At 37.6% G+C, this 22,360-nt stretch overlaps 1 protein-coding gene across 2 annotated transcripts in view; it reads right to left on the bottom strand.

Moving 5' to 3' along the window:
- SEC24A (SEC24 homolog A, COPII coat complex component) overlaps positions 1-22,360 on the bottom strand; it is a 131,326-nt gene that overhangs the window by 47,918 nt on the left and 61,048 nt on the right. For both annotated transcript variants that reach the window (XM_058279000.2, XM_058278995.2), the window contains exons 8-12: positions 19,951-20,077; positions 7,593-7,702; positions 5,909-6,021; positions 4,069-4,187; positions 939-994 (exon numbers count right to left, since the gene is read on the bottom strand). In XM_058279000.2, the coding sequence (XP_058134983.1) occupies positions 939-994; positions 4,069-4,187; positions 5,909-6,021; positions 7,593-7,702; positions 19,951-20,077 (525 nt within the window). The remainder of the gene's footprint in view (positions 1-938; positions 995-4,068; positions 4,188-5,908; positions 6,022-7,592; positions 7,703-19,950; positions 20,078-22,360) is intronic.

The following is a 22,360-nucleotide window of genomic DNA, read 5'->3' as shown; positions in this document are numbered from 1 at the left end:
TGGCAAGCAAGACAAATCAAAATTGGGCCCTTACAGTTCTTGCACATGCAGTAGTCCAGCAAGACTATAAGTCCAAAATTCATCCAAAAAAACCATGACAGTTTATAGAGATTTTATTTATTTTAATGCCATGAAATATGGCCTTCTCAATCACCTATACACACTATTCTTTGCAGTTCCAAAGAGAGTTTAACTCTTCCCTATTGTAAAATCTAAGATATCCAGTAAATTCGTTGACTGGCAATATCACTATAAAAGAAAAACAAAAAGAAAAAAGAGAAAAAAACAAGAAAAACAGCAACTACTACCTATTCAGGTTAAGTTGTAAAAATAAGAGTTAATAGAAAAAAATTCTTTATACTATGGCAAAGTCTCCATTGCCAACAGCTGAGACCATAGACTTGCTAGTTAAAATATTACCCCTATGGCATATATGCATGTACAGGCTAGACAACATCCCCCCTTCAGACACATTCTGTTCACCTCTCACTGTATTATGTCATGGCAATTTCCAGGCAGGTAATAAGAGTTTCTTCTGAACTGACCCCAATGATACTCTGTGAATCAGAAAAGCAAAGGGCACTGAAAGCAGCCTAGCTAATGTGCTTCTATGTAGTGACCAGAAGCTTTATCTCAGCAACCCTCCCAACTTCCCAAATGAGTGGCAAAACAGGTTTCCTTCACATTTTCCTTCTTTATGGTATAGGCTTATCTTTCACCCTACTACAAATAACTTGCTACTTAAGACTTAAAAACAAGTAGCTCAAGGGCAAACTCAAGAGCTGTTTATCTGATGAATTTTAATTATGACCAAATATAAAATGCTACACATCTTAGAAATGTCACACAAAGAAGCAAAATTTTACTGAAAGTTCTTTTAAAAATTATAATCTTTCAATATTTCAATTTAACACATCAGATAGGAAAATGTGCCTTACCTCTTTACTTTCATTTAAATTTACTAATAAGTTCTCTGGCATAGGTATAAAAACATCTGAAAGAATAAATAAATATTTATTTTAAACAAAATTTAATTGTTTAAGATGTTCCTCATACCTAACACTGATGCACTTAACCACTCCCATACTTAAAGAAAAACCACCTCCTCACTGTTATAGTACAGTTACATACATCCAGAGTCACCAAAGGAGCAATGGTTCAGATATTTATTGCATTTTATCTGCTACCCTGTAAAAGGTAAACAGCATCCAAATTAGAAAATATCTATCTATAAACATTCAGTAGGGCTCCCCAACTTCTCTGGGTTTTTTCTGTTTTTTTTGTTTTTTTAGGAAGTACCAGGGATTGAACCCAGGACCTTGTATGTAGGAAGCAGGTACTCAACTACTTGAGCTACATCTGCTCCCCAAGAATGCTATTTCTTTATACAAAAGTAACACAGTTCCCCATATCTCTCATTAAAAAGACAGATACTTCCTCATAAAGAAGGTCCCCACTAGCACCTCTACTAAAGGTACCACAAAAGCAAATGAACCATAAGGTATGCTAACTGATCATATCAAATGAGCTTCTCAGGATTCTAATTCATTCCTGCTTAGTAATGAAATTCCCTTCCTTAGAAAAAAGCAAACTGGAAAGAGAATGTGGATGATAGTGGATGATTATAAGGGGTCTCTCTTTCTACATTTCTCTATTACTTGTTCTGATTACAAAAAGTAATCAGTTTTTTAAAGTTTTTTAAAAGCCCAATAATTTCAAAGATTAAATATTTCATTTAGTTGTCATGTAAAACATCTACCAACTAATGATTAGCCTTCTTTCTCTTTTTAAGTTGTAATTAAAATGTATATATAAGTTTTATTGAGACACAATTCACATGCTATAAAATTCAGCTTTCAAAGTGTAAAGTTCAGAGTTGTGCAACCATCTGACAACTTTAATTCCAGAACCTTTTCATCAGCCCATAAAAGAAACCCCATACAATAACAGTCACTTCCCATTACTCCTTCCTCAAAGCTCCCTGACAACTACTAATCTGCTTTCTGTCTCTATTGATTTACCTATTCTGGATATTTCCTATAAGTGGAATCATACAACACATGGCCTTTGATGACTGGCTTCTTTTACTCAGCATAATATGTTCAAGGTTCATCTATGTTGTAGCACCTATCAATATTTCAATCTTTTTTACTGCCAAATAAAATCCCATTATATGGCTATAACACATTTTGTTTATCCATTCATCAGATGATGTACATTAGGGTGTTTCTCACTTTAGGGCTATTATGTACAATGCCGTTTTAATGCTGTTAGGAACATATGTGCACAGGTTTTTGGGCAGACAAATGTTTTCAATTCTCTTGGGTATATACCTAGAAGTTGAGTAATATGGTAACTCTATATTTAACTTTTTGAGGAACTGGCAAACTGTTTTCACAATGGCTGCACTATTTTACATGCCCAAAAGCAAACGGTGAGGGTCTCAGTTTCTCCACATCCTCACCAATACTTGTTAGTGGCTATTATTGTTATTATAGCCATCCTACAGGGTGTAAAGTATATCTCAATGTGGATTTCATTTGCATTTCCCTGATAACTCATGATGTGGAACATCTTTTCATGTGTTTATTGGGCCCTAGTATATAAAGAATACTGAATATTGTACATTGAGTAGGGAAATGTCTATTCATATATTTGCCTTTTTAAAATGAGTTGTTTTTTAATTAAGTTGTAGGAATCATTTATATATTCTAGATATAAATTCCTATCAGATATATGATTTACACATATTTTTCCCACTCTTAGGATTGTCTCTTCATTTTCTCAATGCTACCCTTTGAAGCACAAAAGTTTTAAATTTTGATGAAGACCAATTTATTTATTTTCTTCTTTTGTTACTTGTGCTTTTGGTGTCACCTCTAAGAAACCATTGCCTAATCCAAGGTCATGAAGAATCACAAAGGTAACAGTTTTATAGTTTCAGTTTTCACACTTAGTTTTATGATCCATTTTGAGTTAATTTCTGTATATGGTGTGAGGTGGGGTCCAATTTCATTCTTGTGAAATATGGATATCCAGCTGTCCCAGCACCATTTGTTGAAAAGAGTATGCTGCTTCTTTTTTGAATAAAGTAATAAAATCTCTACCATTAGAAAACAACAAGAATCAAATCAAATGAAATATCACAAATTTCCTTTTGTGAAGAGCTATTAAACATATACCCAGAAAAAAGAATAAAAAAAACCTTTCTACCAGGTAATAAATTACTTAGGCACAGTACTATTCCAAGTAGGCTGATATTCAAAATACCTAACAAAATGTATTTTATAAATAATATTCTTTGACTGAAACAACAGAATATTAACACCTGGAAAGGATTTTAAAAACGAATCAATCAAGTCTTACTTCATATAAGAGACTTCAGAGAAAACTTGTCATTCTAAACAGATTAATTAGCCTGACACAATCAAATGGAAATTTGATAGTGAATAGACTTCTTTGGCAGTATTCAGTTCTTCCTCATGAAGAGTCTTCCCATATAGGTATGAATATAGATATTTAAAATTTATCTTGATGGTCTTAAATCATACCTTTTATAATATTTATATATCAATGTTACAAGGAAACAAGTCTTCTCTTTTCATCCAATCAATCTAGAAATCACCCTAATCACTTTTACTGACATCATCCTGATTATTTCCTTCAAAGCAATTAACTCAATCTAATTTTACCATTTGTTTGATTACTTGCTTATTGTTTTTCTCCACTATTAAAAGGTAAGCTCCACATTGGCAGAGAACTGTCTGCCTTGTTCATGATTATAGTCCCAAGGCTACGTACGGTAAGTGCTCAAATACTTTCTGAATTAATGAATGGGAAGAAGGGAAAAAGAGACCTAAATTTAATTTGTCCATAACCCTGTTTCCTCTTCTATAAAATGAAGGATTAAACTAAGGGACTCTTACAGTGCCAACAATTTATGATTTTATACATAAGATCTTGTTCAATATAGAATCATACCACATGATCCCAATTTGTCAGTCATGAAATAGTTCTAAATCTGAAAATTCCTAAGGCAGTTCAATATTTTAAGTATTTAACACATACCTTCAATATCTGAAACTATTAGCATCTGAGGTTGAGAGAGACCTTCTTGAAGACTGTAGAAATGAATTGTACTGTCAAATGTTATGAAGCCAATTTTTGTTCTAGTATTGCCAGGAAGCCTAAAAGCAAATGAGAAGAATATTTTATCAAGTGTTCCCACATAAACATATAAATAAAATATCTTCTAAGAGTCACATATGTGTATCTAATTTTGTATTAATGAAACTGTCCCAACACAGAAACAGTAAGTTCAATATTTAACCATCCTGAAAACATACTGAACTCAAAGTAGAAACACTACATATAAACCAATAAACAAACAAACAAAATAGTACAGGAATCCGAAGCTAATCACTCCTATATAGAGTTACACATAATCATTTAGGAAACAACATGTAAAAAATACTGGAAAGTATGTATGAAACAATGCAAATGATTTTAAGTTTTTTATAAAGAATACTTCAAAAAATTACCACTTACTTGCATATATGTTCCCACAATTTAAAAAAAGAGGGAAACGGACTTTGGCCCAGTGGTTAGGGTGTCCGTCTACCATATGGGAGGTCCGCGGTTCAAACCCCGCAACCCCGGGCCTCCTTGACCCGTGTGGAGCTGGCCATGTGCAGCGCTGATGCGCGCAAGGAGTGCCGTGCCACGCAAGGGTGTCCCCCGCGTGGGGGAGCCCCATGCGCAAGGAGTGCGCCCATGAGGAGAGCCGCCCAGCGTGAAAAAGAAAGAGCAGCCTGCCCAGGAATGGCGCTGCCCACACTTCCCGTGCCGCTGACGACAACAGAAGCGGACAAAGAAACAAGACGCAGCAAATAGACACAGAGGACAGATAACCAGGGGAGGGGGGGAAATTAAATAAATAAATAAATCTTTAAAAAAATAAAAATAAAAAAAAATAAAAAAAGAAAGAACAACTAAAGAGACAATGACAAATATAATACATGATCTTGGATGGGATTTAGCAAGGGAGGAAAAAAGGCTCACAGGGATATTTGTGGGGCATATGAAAAAATTGGAATATAGACTATAAGGTTTATATCAATGTTAAATTTCTTGAACTGGATAACTGTACGTAAGATGGTTATATAAGTGAATATCTTTGTTCATAGGAAATTTACATGACAGCATTCAATGTTCAAGGAGCACAAGATTTGGTCTACCACATTCCTTCATAACACACAACAGCACTAAACTTCAATACACTGAAAGGTCACACTAGCTTTTATGGGTTACACTAAGTATCTAAATACCTTTTAAAATACAGTCATTTTAAGTCTCAAAAGGAGACATGACAACCAAATGCAATGTGTAGACATTGTTGAGATTTTGATTCCAATAAACCTATAGCAAAAAGACATTTTTGAGACAACCAGGAACAAAATATGAACTATTATATCATATTATGAAATTATTGCTAATTTTGTTTGGTGTGATACTTACAGATAAGATTAAAAGAAAAAAAAAAGTCCAGAAGTATTTACAGGTAAAATGATATACTATATGAGATTTGCGTTAAAATATTCAAGTGGGGGAAAAAGTGTGTGATTGGAGAGGTGAGAAATTACATGAAGCAAGAGGAACAAAATACTAAAAATGTTGAAGTTGGGGAATGGATACATGGAGTTCATTAAATTTTTCCTACTTAATACATGTTTGAAAATTTCCACAATAAAAAGCTAAAATAAAATACATAATTCTTCTAAGAGAAAGTGAGGCCAAAGTTAAGTGATTTAAATAGGTATTTAAGGCATAATTCCCTAAGTTTTGGAAATTACTTGTTCATTTTGCAAACACTCTTAGTTTCATACTTAAGCTGAATTAAGACACTTACAAATCTAGATTGTCTAACAAACTCTGGCAAACTGAATCCAAGTATCCAGTTTCAATTGCATTGTGAGACACATCAAATACAAATAGGTACACTGGAGGCTGAGGTGGTCGTAACTGAAGAAAGAAAAGAGTCTTATTTAATACATTTATCAGGATTAAATTTAAGCATAGCATTTGCCATATAACTAAGATATTGTGTCAATAAACAGCAAAACAGTAAAATAATCATTATTTAAAGATTGAGTGAATAATATAATAAGCAACAGTGGGTAAAGAAAATATACAGAAAGAGCAAAAGCTTAAATACAGGCAAAACTATATTATGCTGTTTACAAATGCATACTTAAAAAAGAAAAATGAGTATATAATTGCCTTACGGCAGAAGAGCAATTTTTCTCTAGGTCAGGAAGGGGAGAGAATGTGAGCAGAAGAGCTTTAGGGCATTTTGGCTATGTTCAATTTCTTGCCCCTGGTGGTACTAGCATAGGTATTTATTTACCTTATCATTTGGTAACGTGTATATTTATATTTTATGGATTCTTCTGTGTATGTGATATATTTCACACTTTAGGAAATTATAGTTCTGAAAGTGAAAAACCAAGGTAGCCTCAGCTGATGATTAAACTAACACATTTTGGCCAAATTCTACATAAATGTAAAATTCTGTATTTTAAATTTCCAAATTGAAAGATTTTTTTCAATTCAATAAAAAGCCTCAAATACCCAGAATCAGAATTGGGCATGTAGTCTACTAACTTTAAATCTTTTTGCATGTATTACTTGAATTCATAGAACCTGTACCCCAAGAGACATGCCCTGTAGGAGCAAAAAATTCTGCTATGGTCGAGTCTAAATTTAAAGAAGGTCATTCTTTTAACAAAACCTAGGAAATAAAAGGAATCAAAAAAGACTAACTGAAAAAACAAAAAACAACCAAACAAAAACATTCACAAATGCTTTTGCTTTCTTGGTTTAACTCAAAGTGAGGCAACACTGCAGAAAGCTATTACCAACCACTAAACTGCCACAAAATGTTTTCTAAACACAAACTTCTCCATGGTGAAGAGAGACTGATACTCCATAAATTAAATAGTAAAATAGACCCAACTGCCCAGATAAAGACCACACCACAAAAATATACAAAAAATAAAACATTAAAAGTTGATGTTAATGTTATCTTCATATTCCCCTTTATCTGGAGGCAATTATGGCACAGTGAAAGAGTAACCAAATCAAAAGCTCTGGATTTACAGAAAGCTCTATTACTTACTAAGCAATGTTTGGCAAGTCACTTAACCTAAATCTGTTTTCACATCTGTAAAATAGGATTAACAGCATTTCCCTAGATTACTTCAGAGAGATGTTTATGAAGATCAAAAATATACAAGTGCTTTGTAAAATGTAAAGTGCTAATTGAACATTAGGCATAATTAAAATTATTTTTTAAATGCAAGGCTTCAGATACTCATACAAGTGTATAAAACTACTTGCAAGGAGATGTTCATCATAGCAGTATTTGTAATAGAAAAAAACGGGAAGTGACTTAAAGTAAATATGACCCCAATACTGCAAATTTCTTGATGGACACATAAGAAACTTAAGTGAAATTTTACATTCATTTTTACTTTCCAAACTTAACCTTATATATTAAAAGCCAAGAATTAGGATATCAGTATGCTATATACCATGTATTCTGAAGGAGCCATAAATTCAATAGTAGCATTTTGAACTTCAGGTCTTCTATGAGGTTCTCCATAAACTCTGGTCAAAGGGTTGTACATGAATTCTTCAGGAACTATAAAAAATTAACAACATACAATGATAAAACTGACAGGATTAATTAAAAAAAAAAGTTTTATTGAGATCTATTCACACACCATACAATCTATCCAAAGTGTACAATAAATGGCTTTTAGTATAATCACAGTGCCGTACATTCATGATCACACAAAATTTTAGAACAATTTCATTACTCCAAAAAGAAAAACTCCATACCCCTTCTACACCCCTTAGTGGGCACATCTCAATTTCCTTCCTCAGTCCTATGTAACCATTAATCTAAACATCTTTTTTTTTTTTCAGAAGTACCAGGGGCTGGAGATTGAATCTGGGACCTCGTAACTGGGAAGCTGGCACTCAACCACTGAGTCACATTGGCTCCCTTGAGTTGTTCTTTTCATTTGTTTTGCTTGTTGTTTTTATTCTTTTTAGGAGGCACTGGGAACCATACCTGTGACCTCCCATGTGGGAAGCAGGTACTCAACTGCTTGAGCCACATTTGCTCCACTAATTCATCATCATTAATTGATTTATATTTGCATTTTATATAATGGAATCAATCATACAATATGTAGTATTTGTATCTCATTTCTTTTAATTAGCATAATACTTATAATGTTTATTTTACCTGGTATTAAAATATTGTAATATCACCATATATAACATTCATCCAGTTTCAAAGAAAAAGTCTTATCCGGAGTATTATCCATATTGACATTTCACATGAGGTTTTATTATGCTATATACAGTCCCATGTTATATTTTTTAACTCTCCTTTTAGTAATATACATGACTTTAGTTTTTCCCTTTCAACCACTGTCATACCCATGTAATAGCAGTGCTAGTTACAAATGTTGTGCTTTCCTATTTTCCATTTATTTCCAAAGACAAACATAGAACCTTTTTTACCAATTCTGTCCAAGTTAACCCTCAGTCTTTCACTCTCTAATGTCATTCTATTTTCTGGTGATCCATATTTTATTTATTAACTTCATGAGATTAAACAATATATTTAGTTCATAATAGGGCAATCATACTGTATTTGTCCTTTCATTGTCTGGTTTGCTTCACTCAACGTAATATCCTCCAGGCTCATCCATGTTGCCAGATCCTACACGACCTAATTTCTTCTTACAGCTGCATAATATTCCATTGTGTGTATACACCATAGTTTGTTTATACATTCATCAGTTGATGGATACCTGGGTTGTTCTATCTTTTTCCAATCGTGAATAACGCCGCTATGAACATTGATGTGTAGTTATCTGTTCCTCCCGTTGCGCTCTCCGTCTTCTGGGTATACATGCAAATCTACATTCATTTTCTTTACAGACTTACAGTCCTCTGTAGTAACTGTACCATTCTACATTTCCAGCAAGAGTGAATGTAGGATGTGAATGTGAATGTAGAGTGTTTCTATCTTGCCACATCCTCTGTCTTTTTTTAATAGTGGTGATTCTAATTGTTGTGAAATATCTCATGGTAGCTTAGCTTTGTATTTCCCTAATCACTAGTGATGCTGAACATTTTTAAAATTAATTTCTTAACATATTTTTTTGCCATTTGTATTTCTTCTATAGACAAATGTCTATTCAAGTCTTTCGGCCATTTTAAAATTGGGTCATTTGTCTTTTTGAGTTGTACCATCTCTATATATATCATGGATATTACAACCTTATTGGGGGGAGCAGATATGGCTCAAGTGGTTGAGTGTCTGCTTCCCACATGGGAGGTGTCCCAGGTTCGGTTCCCAGTGCCTCCTTAAAAATACAAACAAAAAATCTTATCAGATACGTGTATTCCAAATATTCTCTCCCACTGGGTCACCTGCCTTTATACCCTTTTAACAATGTTCTTTGAAGTGAAAAGTGCTTAATTTTGAGAAGGTCCCATTTATCTATTTTTCCTTTTGTTGACAATGCTTTGGGTGTAAGGTCCAAGAAATCACCACCTACAACAAGGTCTTTAAGGTGTTTTCCTATATTTTCTTCTAAGTAGTTTTATGATACTGGATTTTATATTTTGGTCTTTGATCCATTTTGAGTTGATTCTTGTATAGGGAGTGATATAGGGGTCCACTTCATTCTTTTAATTATGGATATCCAGTTCTCCCAGCACCATTTGTTGAAGAGACTATTTTATTCTGTTAATATTGACTTGGTAGGTATGTCAAAAACCAGTTTATCGTACAGGTGAGGGTTTATTTTTGGATTCTCAATTTTTCTCCACTGATTGGTGTATCTATCTTTTTGCCAGTACCATGCTGTTTTAACCTCTCTAGCTTGGAAGTATGGATCAAGGTCAGGCAATGAAATTCCTCCCACATCGCTCTTCCTTTTTAGGATGCTTCTGGCTATTCAGCTGCACTTTTCCTTCCAAATGAATTTGGTAATTGCCTTTTCTATTTTTGTAAAGTAGACTGTTGGAATTTTGATTAGTATTGCATTGAATCTATAAATCAGTTTGGGTAGAACTGACAACTGGTTTTCTGATCTATGAACATGGAATGTCTTTCTATTTGTTTAGGTCTTCTTTGATTTCTTTTAGCATAGTTTTGTATTTTTCTGCATACAGGTACGGAACTTCTTAGTCTTTTTGTTTCTATTGTAAATGGAATTTTCCCCCTGATTTTCTCCTCACATTTTTCGGTACTAGTGTATAAAAACATTACTGATTTTGTGCGTTCATCTTGTATACTGCTACTTTGCTGAACTCATTTATTGGCTGAAATAGCTTCATGGTAGACATTTCAGAATTTTCTATATGTAAGATTCATGTTACCTGCAAATAGTGATAGTTTTACTTCCTGTTTTTCTTATTTGCATGCCTTTTAAAAAATTTTTCTTAACTAATTGCTCTAGCTAGAACTATTAGCACAATATTGAATAACAGTGGAGTACAATGTTGAACGTGGGTTTTTCATATATGCCCTTTATTATATTGAGGAATTTCCCTTCTATTCCTATCTTTCAATGTGTTTTTATCAAAAAACGATGCTGGAGTTTGTCGAATGCCTTTTCTGGATCAATTGGGATGATCATGTACTTTTTTCCCTTCAATTTTTTAATCTGGTATATTATGTTAATTGATTTTCTTATGTTAAACCACTGTTGCAAACTAGGAATAAATCCCATTTGGTTATGGTGTATAATTCTTTTGATATGCTGTTGGATTCTATGCAAATACTTTGTTACATCTATACTCATTAGTGAGATTAGTCTGTAATTTTCTTTTCTTGCAGTATCTTTATCTTGCTTTGGTATTCGGGTATTGATAGCTTCATGAAATGTGCTTGGTAATTAACCCGGCTCTTCAATTTTTTGGAAGAGTTTAAACAGGATTGGTGTTAATTCTTTTAGAAATGTTTCGTAGAAATCACCTGTGAAGCCATCTGGTCCTGGACTCTGCTAGGAGATTTTTGATGATAGATTCAATCTCTTTAGATGTGATTGGTTTGTTAAGTTCTTATATTTCTTGTAGCATTAGTGTAGGTTGTTTGTGTGTTTCTAGGAATTTGTCCATTTCATCTAGGTTGTCTAGTTTGTTGGCATACAGTGTCTGATAATATCCTTTTATGATTCTTTTTATTTCTGTGGGGTCAGTGGTAACTCCCCCCCTCCTTTCATTTCTGATTGTAATTTATTTGCATCTTCTCTCTTTTGTTTGTCTAGCTAGGGGTTTGTCAATTTTACTGATCTTCTCAAAGATCCAGCTTTGCTTTTGTTGATTTTCTCTACTGTTTTTGTTCTCAATTTCATTTATTTCTGCTCTAATCTTTATTATTTCTTTCCTTCTTCTTACTTTGGGATTGGTTTACTGTTCTTTTTCTAGTTTCCCTAGTTGTTTAGTTAAATCTTTTTGAGTCTACAACTTTCTGATTGTAATTTATTTGCATCTTCTCTCTTTTTTCTGTGTTAGTCTAGTTAGGGGTTTGTCAATTTTGTTAATATTTTCAAAGAATCAGTTTTGGTTTTCTTGATTTGCTCTACCGTGTTTTTGTTCTCAGTTTCATTTATTTCTGCTCTAATCTTTACTATTGCTTTCCTTCTTCTTGCTTTTGGAGTGGTTTGCTATTCTTTTTCTAGTTTCTCCAGTTGTTCAGTTAGAGCTTTGATTTTAGCTCTTCTTTTTTTAATATAGGTGGAAGGGCCTGCCTTCATTGTATCTAATAAGTTGTTGTTGTTGTTTTTTCATTTATTTCTCTCCCCTCCCCCCTCCCCCCCAGTTGTCTGCTTTCTGTGTCCATTTGCTGTTTGTTCTCCTGTGTCCACTTGTATTCTTGTCAGCAGCACTGGGAATCTGTGTCTCTTTTTGTTGCGTCATCTTGCTGCACCAGCTTTCCGTGTGTACAGCCCCACTCCTGGGCAGGCTCCACTTTTTCACACAGCGGCTCTCCTTACAGGGCACACTCCTTGTGTGTGGGGCTCCGCTACGGGGCGGGGACACCCCTGTATGGCACAGCACTCCTTGCGCACATCAGCACTGCATGTGGGTCAGCTTCACCACACGGGTCAGAAGGCCCTGGGTTTGAACCTTGGCCCTCCCATGTGGTAGGCAGATGCTCTATCCATTGAGCCAAATCTGCTTCCCTATCTAATAAGTTTTGATAAGTTCTGTTCTCATTTTCATTCATCTCAATTTCTGACTAATTTCACTTATAATTTCTTCTTTAACCCACTGGTTGTTTAGAAGTGTATTGTTCAGCCTTCTCACATTTGCAAATTTTCCCATTTTTCATCGATCATTCATTCCCAGTTTCATTTCATTATGTTCTAAGAAGGTGTTCTGTATAACTTCAATCTTTTTATATTTCCTGAAATCTACCTTGTCACCTAACATGTAGTCTATCCTGGAGAAAGATCCATGGGCACTTAAGAAGAATGTATAACCTGCTGATTTGGGATGCAAGGTCCTGTATATGTGTGTTAGATCTGGCTCATTTATAGTATTGTTCAAGTTCTCTGTTTCATTGTTGACCTTCTGTCTAATTGTTGTATCTAATGATGTCAGTGGTATGTTGAAATCTCCAATGATTATTGTAGAGATGTTTATTTCTCCCTTCAGTTTTGCCAGTGTTTGTCTCATGTATTTTGGGGCATCCTAGTTAGGTGGATAGATAGTTATGACTATTATTTCTGCCTGGCAGAGTGTCCATTTTATGAATATATAATGGCCTTTTGTATCTCATAACTTTTTTGCATTTAAAGTCTATTTTGTCTGATATTAGTATAGCTACCCTTCTCTTTTTGGGTTACTATTCATGTGGAGTGTCTTTTTCCAACCTTTCACTTTCAGCCAGTTTGTATCCTTGGGTGTAAGGTGAGTCTCTTATAAATAGCATAGGGATGGCTCATGTTTTTTTATCCATTCTGTCAGCCTATATCTTTTGATTGGGGAGTTTAATCTGTTCAGATTCAGTGATATTACTGGAAATGCATTCTTTTTTTTTTTTTTTAAAGATTTATTTATTTATTTAATTCCCCCCCCTCCCCTGGTTGTCTGTTCTTGGTGTCTATTTGCTGCGTCTTGTTTCTTTGTCCGCTTCTGTTGTCGTCAGCGGCACGGGAAGTGTGGGCGGCGCCATTCCTGGGCAGGCTGCTCTTTCTTTTCACGCTGGGCAGCTTTCCTCACGGGCGCACTCCTTGCGCGTGGGGCTCCCCCACGCGGGGGACACCCTTGCGTGGCACGGCACTCCTTGCGCGCATCAGCACTGCACATGGCCAGCTCCACACGGGTCAAGGAGGCCCGGGGTTTGAACCGCGGACCTCCCATATGGTAGACGGACGCCCTAACCACTGGGCCAAAGTCCGTTTCCCTGGAAATGCATTCTTTACTTCCACCTTTTTATTCTTTGGTTTTCATATGTCATATCATATTTTCATCCATCTTTTTACTCATTTGGATATCCTTTTGCTGTTCTTTTTCTAGACTCTCCTCCAAGCTTCTCTCACCTTTTTCTTTCAGGCTCAGAGGTGTCCTTTAATATTTCCTGCAAAGGTTGTTTCTTTTTTATGAACTCTCTTAGTTTCTGTTTGTGAATATTTTATACCCACCTTCTTATCTGAAGGACAGTTTTGCCGGATAAAGAATTCTCGGGGAAGTGGCTATGGCTCATGCAGTTGGGTGCCCAGTTATCACATGGGAGGTCTTGGGTTCAGGTCCTGGTGCCTCCTAAAAGGAGACCAGCAAACACTGCCCCCGCCACAACGAGCTAGACTCTGCCCCCCGCTGCAATGAGCAGATGCTACAGATGCCACTGGGAAGTGGATGTGGCTCAGCACATCAGGCACTCGCCTCTCATGTGGGAGTTCCTGGGTTCAGTTCCCTGTGCCTCCTAGAGAAACTAGCAAACAATGAGCAGACAGATGAGAGAACCATCTGGACGAGGTGGCAATAAATAAAAAAATACAGTAAATAAATCTTAAAAGAAAAAAAATTCTCGGCTGGCAGTTTTTCTCTTCCAGTAACCTAATTATATCATACCGCTGTCTTCTCACCTCCATGGTTTCTGATGAGAAATGCGCACTAAGTCTTACTGGGTGTGTCTTGTATATGATAGTTTACTTCTCCCTTGCTGTTCTCAGAGTTCTGTTTATCTTTGACGTCTGACATCCTGAGTAGTATGTATCTTGGAGTAGTCTATTCTGATTTATTAGGATTACATTATTCTGATTAGCTTTGTTTCTTGGACATGTATGTTCATTTCTTTCATAAGCATTGGGTAATTTACAGCCATTATTTATTTCTTTTTTTAATTTTTTAAATTGTTCTTTTGAAGATATATAAATCACAAAAAATACTATATTTAAAAATAAAAGCCATTTCTTCAAATCCTTTCTGCTCCTTTTCCCTTATCTTCTAGAACTCCCACGATGCACGTTTTTGTGCTTTCTGTTATCATTCAAATCTAAGCCCCTGCTCAATTTTTTCCATTCTTTTATCTGATTTCATGTGTTTTGTTATCTGTATCACTTATTCTTTCTTCTCTCATTTTGAGTCTGCTGTTATATGTCTCTAATGTGCTTTTTTTAAAGATTTTATTTATTTCACCCCATCCTCTCGTTGTTTTGCATTTGCTGTGTCTGTCTGTTGTGTGCTGGTCTTCTCTTTAGAAGGCATTGGGAACCAAACTCAGGACCTCCTTGTGGGAGGGAGATACCTAATTGCTTGGGCTACCTCCATTCCCTGCTTTGTTTTGTCTTCCATTATGTTTTTCTTCCTTGTGTCACCTTGTTGTGTCAGCTGGCCACTCCAGCCCATCACATCAGCTCTCTGTCTTGTTTGTCCTCTTTAGGAGGCACTGGGAACTGAACTGGGACCTCCCCTGTGATAGGTGGGAGCTCAATCACTTGAGCCATATCCCCTTCCCTCTCTAATGTGGTTTTGATCTCACCTATCAGGTTTTTCATTCCCATGCCTCTGTTATTTCCCTATTCAGGTTTTCAAATTCTCCCTTGTACTTGCTCAGTGTCTACATTTTTTTAAAGGTGGTACTGGGGATTAAAGCTGGGACCTGAAACATGTGAAGCACATGCTCAAGTCACTGAGCTACACTCTCTTTCCTCTATGTTGTTTGATGTCCTTTACCTCTTTAGTCATATTGTCTTTCAAATCATTAATTTGATTTTGGCAATTTGTATGAATCTCATTGTTTAGTTATCTCAAATCCTGTAACTCATCTGGGGCTTTGCTATATTCCTTTTGCTTGGGCCATTTCTTCCATTTTTTTAGTATGGCTTATAATTTTTTGCTGATGTCTAGGCAACTGATTATGATGATGATTTTACTCTGATGCAGTTTTAGTATCGGGAGGCTGTGTTACTGCTGTTCTTTGGTTGTTGGTTTAACCAGGAACTAGGTCTTTAGGCTTGTCCCTGTTAATTGCTCAAACTTGGGCCGTGGACCCAGGAATGGGTTGCAGACCGGCTTCCAAGGGCCTTGGCAAGGGAGGTTGTAAAGTCCAGAAAAAGCCTCTTTTACTTACGTTTTTAAAAAATCCCCTCTCTCCCAGATGGTTCTCTTATCTGTCTGTTCATTGTTTGCTCACCTTCTCCAGGAGGCACTGGGAACCCAACCCAGGACCTCCCATATGGGAGGTGAGAGCCTGACAGCCCAAGCCATGTCTGCTCCTCATGGTCTGTGGTATCTGTTTGTTTAGGCATCTGCTCATTGCAGTGGGTGTGGTGTCTAGCTTGTTGTGGCATCTCCTTGTCTTCTTTAGGAGGCACCAGGACCCAAACCCCGGGTCTTTCAATGTGCTAGGTGGGCACCGAACTGGTCAAGCCATAACTACTTCCTGTTTTTTGGGATTTTTAAATTTTTATTTATTTCTCTCCCCTTCTCCCCCCACCCGCCCCAGTTGCCTGTTCTCTGTGTCCATTAGCTGTGTGTTCTTCTATGTCTGCTTCTATTCTTGTCAGCAGCACCAGGAATCTATGTCTCTTTTTTTGTTGCATCATCTTGCTGCATCAGCTCTGTGTGTGTGGCGCCACTCCTGGGCAGGCTGCACTTTCTTTTGCACTGGGCAGCCCTCCTTATGGGGCACACTCCTTGTGCATGGGACTCCCCTACATAGGGGACACCCTGGCATGGCACGGCACTCCTTGTGCACGTCAGCACTGCGCGGGGGCCAGCTCATCACACGGGTCAAGGAGGCCCTGGGTTTGAACAGTGGACCACATGCAGACGCTCTGTCCATTGAGCCACGTCTGCTTCCCCCGTTTTTTTTTCTGAAGTACCAATGGCCGGGGGATTGAACCTGGGATTTCATATGTGGGAAGCCAGTGCTCAACCACTGAGCCACAGCGGCTTCCCTGAGTTGTTTTTTTTTTTTTCGTTTGTTTTGATTGCTGTTTGTTTTTGTTTTGTCAGGAGGCACCGGCATTTGAACCTGGGACCTGCCATATAGGAGGCAGGTGCTCAACTGCCTGAGCCACATCCAATGTACTTATTTACTTTAAATTTCCTCCTATGCACTTCCTTGATTGGCCAGCAGATTGTGCACTTCAACAGGCCTCTCAGGTCACACCCTGGCTGGAGTGTATTCGCTGCAATACTAACTAGATCAATGTGACAGTGGGTCCTGGTCCTGCCTCAGAGGTTGTTCACCAATCTTTGCAGGCAGTTCCCTCTCTTTTCCCGGGTAGGAAATAATTCCCTTCCTCTCTGCTTCTTCAACAACCAGTCCAGCTGACTGAGAGTATCAGATCTCTTTAGTCTTTGCTGGTTCCCAGGGCAAACAATGGCATGGTTGCACGTGCCTGGAAATCCTCTTGGGACACTGCTGACCAAATTTCTGGGCCAAAAACTGAATCGGCCTTAGGCTACACCCCTCTCTCTCTCCTTTCCTAGGCAGGCAGATCCTTGTGGCTCCTTTGTCTGTAGCCACTAGCCAGAGAATTCAAAATCATCTATTGCATGGAGGAGGGGAAACATTGGTTGCAGCTTCCACTTACAGTATTTCCATCAAGATTCTTTTCCTGTGCACCTCGGTCTTCTGGGCAGTGTCCAGTCTTCTCCTGGTATCTTAAATCCTAGAACATTTTTTTCCAGGTTGTTTCTGACTGTCTTCTAGCTATTTTTCTGGGAGAGGAGAGAGTCCTGTGTTTTTCTAATCTACCATCTTCCTGGAAGTTGATTCTTGTGGTTTTGATACATATTTTCTGAGGCAGAGTCAGGATTAAGTTTAATAAACTTTTCATTGACTGGTTTCTTAGAGATGATAAATAGTTCAACATAGACTAAATAGTAAAAGATAAATATACAATTTTTTCAATTCCATTCAAGTTCCCCACATACTGAATGGCATTAAATATGCCTTCCTTTTACAACCATTATCACTACAATTTTTTCCTATCTCCTGATAACCAATTTGTCTTAATTCCTGCTAAAGCTGCTTTCCTGAAATAACTTGAAGATAAAAATCATTAAATTACAAAAAATAAATTAAATTACAAAAATTCATTAAATGCCTTCCCTCTTCTTAAATGCAAGACTGAAATTTGTATCTTAAAATTTACAATCATACAAGGATATTAATATTTAATATATGAAATGCACAGGGTCTGGCTAAACCTAGAAAGTTATGGTAAAAATAATTTAGAGGTTAAAAGTCATAAGGATTTAGTGAGTTTCATTAACTATTTTTTTGTCTTTATTTTTTTAATATTACATTCAAAAAATATGAGGTCCCCATATACCCCCCACTCCCCTTACCCCCTCCTCCCCCCTCTTCCCCCCATAGCAACAATCTCCTCAATCATCATGAGACATTCATTGCATTTGGTGAGTACATCTCTGAGCACCACTGCACCTCATGGTCAATGGTCCACATCATAGCCCACACTCTCCCACGTTCCATCCAGTGGGCCATGGGAGGACATACAATGTCCAGTAACTGTCCCTACAGCATCACCCAGGATAACTCCAAGTCCCAAAAATGCCTCCACATCTTATCTCTTCCTCCCATTCCCCACATCCAGCAGCCACCATGGCCACTTTCTCCACACCAATGCCACATTTTCTTCGATCACAATAGTTCATGAATAGAATATCAGTAAGTCCACTCTAATCCATATTCTATTCCTCCATCCTGTGGACCTTGGAATGGTTGTGTCCACTCCACATCTATATCAAGAGGGGGCTTAGATTCCACATGGATGCTGGATGCAATTCTCCTGCTTTCAGTTGTACGCACTCTTGGCTCCATTGTGTGGGGTTGACCTTCTTCACCTCCATGTTAGCTGAGTGGGGTAAGTCCAATAAACCAGAGTGTAGGAGCTGAAGTCTGTTAAGGCTCAGGGCCTGGCTGTCATATGGTCAGTCCAGAGATTCAGATCCCCTGGGTATATATTAATTCATTAACTATTGAGACCTTTAGAGAATATCAACTGCCTACCATTTATAATACACTAAAGCTACAAGATTATTTCTAAATTAATTATTACTGCATCTGTCTCCCCAGTACCTATTTAGAAACCCTACGTATTTTAATGGATTAACTTTAATGGGTAAGTTACAGTTCATAAAATGGTCTGGTCTCTATATAAAAGAGCCTTCAACCGTTATCACCATTTCATTTCGTATACTGACGTGCATATATGTAAGGTTTTATTTTATTTTATTTTTAAAGATTTATTTTTAATTTATTTCTGTCCCCTTCCCTCCCACTCCCACCCCAGTTGTCTGTTCTCTGTGTCCATTCACTGTGTGTTCTTTTGTGTCTGCTTCTATTCTTGTCAGCGGCACCAGTAATCTGTGTCTCTTTTTTTGTTGCATCATCTTGCTATGTCAGCTCTCTGTGTGCAGTGACCCTCCTGGCTAGGCTGAACTTTTTTTCATGCTTGGTGGCTCTCCTTACAAGGCACACGCCTTGCGCGTGGGGCTCTCCTATGCAGGCGACACCCCTGTGTGGCAGAGCACTCCTTGCGCGCATCAGCACTGTGCATGGGCCAGTTCCACACGGGTCAAGGAGGCCCTGGGTTTGAACCGGGGACCTCCCATGTGCTAAGCGGATGCTCTATCCGTTGAGTCAAGTCCAGTTTCCTATGTATGATTTTAAAGGTGTATTACATTCATTTTCTAAATTATAGAGTAAAAGAATGCTCTTAACCAATCCTTTCTTCTACTCTTAAAAAACACAAAGAAACAAAACTAGCTTTAGAAAATCTCCTACATTCCTCTATTTCACAACTATTAATGAAACTTAATTCCAGAGACCTATTTTCAATGTGGGTATTAGCATACCCTTTTTTTCTCTAATCCTAATGGAATCTTGTTGGTTACATGATATTCCTCAAACATAAATTAAGTTGTGAAACAGTTACTGAAAGAGATTTCCTCCTCAATTACTGAGAAAATTACATTCAACTAACTTTTTAAAACTGCCCACAAACCTTCATACTGCAATGTATGAATTAGGCAGCTATTTCATGAACTTATTTTCTTTCAGCTTAGAGAAAAGGCATGGGACAATTTCTAAATAAAAACATTTCTTAAATTATTAGTGTAAATATCATGAAATATCCCATTTATTATATATATCCAAAATAATAAATGTAAAAAAGTAGTTTCAGAGTAATATCACATTTTTTGCTTAAAAACTATAAAATTATTTGTAAGTATATACACAGAAAAAAGTCAACACTAGTTATCACTGAATAAAAGGATTATAGATATGCTGTTTTGTTTTTAACTTCGCATTTGTATTGTCTAATCTGCCTAAAATGCAAGCAGAAATTAAAAATTTTTTTAAAAAAAACATACCATCATTGACTCGGTAACATAAGTTACACTTCCATCTCCTTTGATCAAGAAAGCTCACAAAAGGGTTGATGTACGTCCTGCATGAATGGCATCTTACAATTGTACTGGAGGTAACCACAGGCAATTGCTGAAAGAAAGCAGACATTTTTAAAGGCAGTGATCATCATTGTTTAAAGAGCAAATGCTAATTCATCCCTTGCAAATAACTGTTGTGTAATTTTTGAGAAATAACCTAGGGAAGCAGACTTGGCCCAGTGGTTAGGGCGTCCATCTACCACATGGGAGGTCCGCGGTTCAAACCCTGGGCCTCCTTGACCCATGTGGAGCTGGCCCACGTGTAGTGCTGATGCACACAAAGAGTGCCCTGCCACACAGGGGTGTCCCCCTCGTCGGAGAGCCCCACGTGCAAGGAGTGCGCCCCATAAGAAGAGTCGCGCAGCATGAAAGAAAGCACAGCCTGCCCAGGAATGGCGCTGCACACACGGAGAGCTGACACACAAGATGACGCAACAAAAAGAAACATAGAGTCCTGTGCCGCTGACAACAAAAGCAGACAAAGAAGAACACGAAGCAAATAGACACACAGAACAGACAACTGGGGCGGGAAAGGGAGAGAAATAAATAAATACATCTTTAAAAAAAAGAGAGAGAAATAACCAAGAGGGAAGTGGACATGGCTCAATTGATAGAGTGTCCGCCTACCATATGGAGGGGCCAGGGTTCTATACCCAGGGCCTCCTGACCCATGTGGTGAGCTGGCCCATATGCAGTGCTGTCATGTGCAAGGAGTGCCATGCCATGCAGGGGAAGCCCTGTGTAAGGAGTGAAGCTTAGGGAAGCCCCACATGCTAGGGGTGCACCCCTCAAGGAGAGCCGCCCCCTGTGAAAAAAGCACAGCCTGCCCAGGAATGGCGCTGTACATTCAGAGACCTGATGCAGCAAAATGATGCAACAACAACAACAACAACAAAAAAGAGACACAGTTTCCCAGTGCCGCCTGATAATACAAACGGACACAGAAGAACACACAGCAAATGGACACAGAGAGCAGACAATGGGGAGGCAAGGCAAGGGGAGAGAAATTAAAAAAAATAAATCTTAAAAAAAAAAAGGAAATAACCTAGAGTAAAAATATGTGTCCAAACTGCCACACACAAAGATTATCAAAATTATGTAGCTGAAATGGACTGAATTTAAACCTTATTGTTTTTCTCTTGGTCTGTTCTTATTAAATTTTGTCTTTTAAAAAACTTATTTTCTCATTATATGCTTATGTTGCAAAACCACAATAGTAAATTTACAATATATTTTTTTTGATGAATGGCAAAGGAAAACAGGAACAACATTCTGAAACAAATGACCAGTTAAATGATTAGTAAGTTTCTTGATGTTTCACTAATTGGCATACTTAGTTCTCATAAAAGTAAAGTATGGTTCAATTTATTTAAATATCTAATTAAGGGAAGCGGACTTGGACCAATGGATAGGGTGTCCACCTACTATACAGGAGATCTGCGGTTCAAACCCCAGGCCTCCTTGACCTGTGTGGAGCTGGCCCGTGTGCAGTGCTGATGTAGGCAAGGAGTGCCATGCCATGCAGGGGTGTCCCCCGCATAGGGGAGCCCCACGCGCAAGGAGTGCGTCCCGTAAGGAGAGCTGCCCAGCACGAAAGAAAGTGCAGCCTGTCCAAGAATGGCACCACACACACGGAGAGCTGACACAACAAGATGATGCAAGAAAAAGAAACACCGATTCCCAGTGCCACTGATAAGGATAGAAGCAGTCACAGAAAAACACACAGCAAATGGACACAGCAGACAACTGGGGAGAGGGGAAGGGGAGAGAAATAAATAAAAAATAAATAAATCTTAAATATCTAATTAAACTCTGTAATCATTATCCTATTTAAAGGTTATCCTGAACAGAATATGGATTAGGGTGGACTTACTGATATTCTACTGTGGAACTATTGTGATTAGTAATGGAAGAAATTATAGCATTGATATGGAGAAAGTGGCCACAGTAGCTGCTGAGGGTAGGGAGAGGGAAGAGGCATTTTCAGGACTTGGAGTTGCCCTGGGTGGTACTGCAGGGACAGATGCTGGACACTGTATGTCCTGCCATGGATCACTGGGTAGACTGGGGGAGAGTGTAAACTACAATGTAAACCACTATCCATGCGGTGCAGCAGGCTCCAGAATATATTCAATAAATGCAATGAATGTCTCACGATGATGAAAGAGGTTGTTGATGTGGGAGGAGTGGGGTGAGGGAGGTGGGGGGTATATGGGGACCTCATATTTTTTTAATGTGACATTTAAAAAAAAAAAAAATGTATATCCCTATCACCAAAGGAGGTTTGTTTTGGGAAAGTCATCTTATTCAGGTAACTGATGCTACCAAGGGTTTG

The sequence above is a fragment of the Dasypus novemcinctus genome, chromosome 2, assembly GCF_030445035.2.
Source record: "Dasypus novemcinctus isolate mDasNov1 chromosome 2, mDasNov1.1.hap2, whole genome shotgun sequence".
In the NCBI taxonomy this organism is placed as follows: domain Eukaryota; kingdom Metazoa; phylum Chordata; class Mammalia; order Cingulata; family Dasypodidae; genus Dasypus; species Dasypus novemcinctus.
Note: the sequence above shows the minus strand (reverse complement) of the source record. Positions and strands in the feature narration are given on the sequence as shown.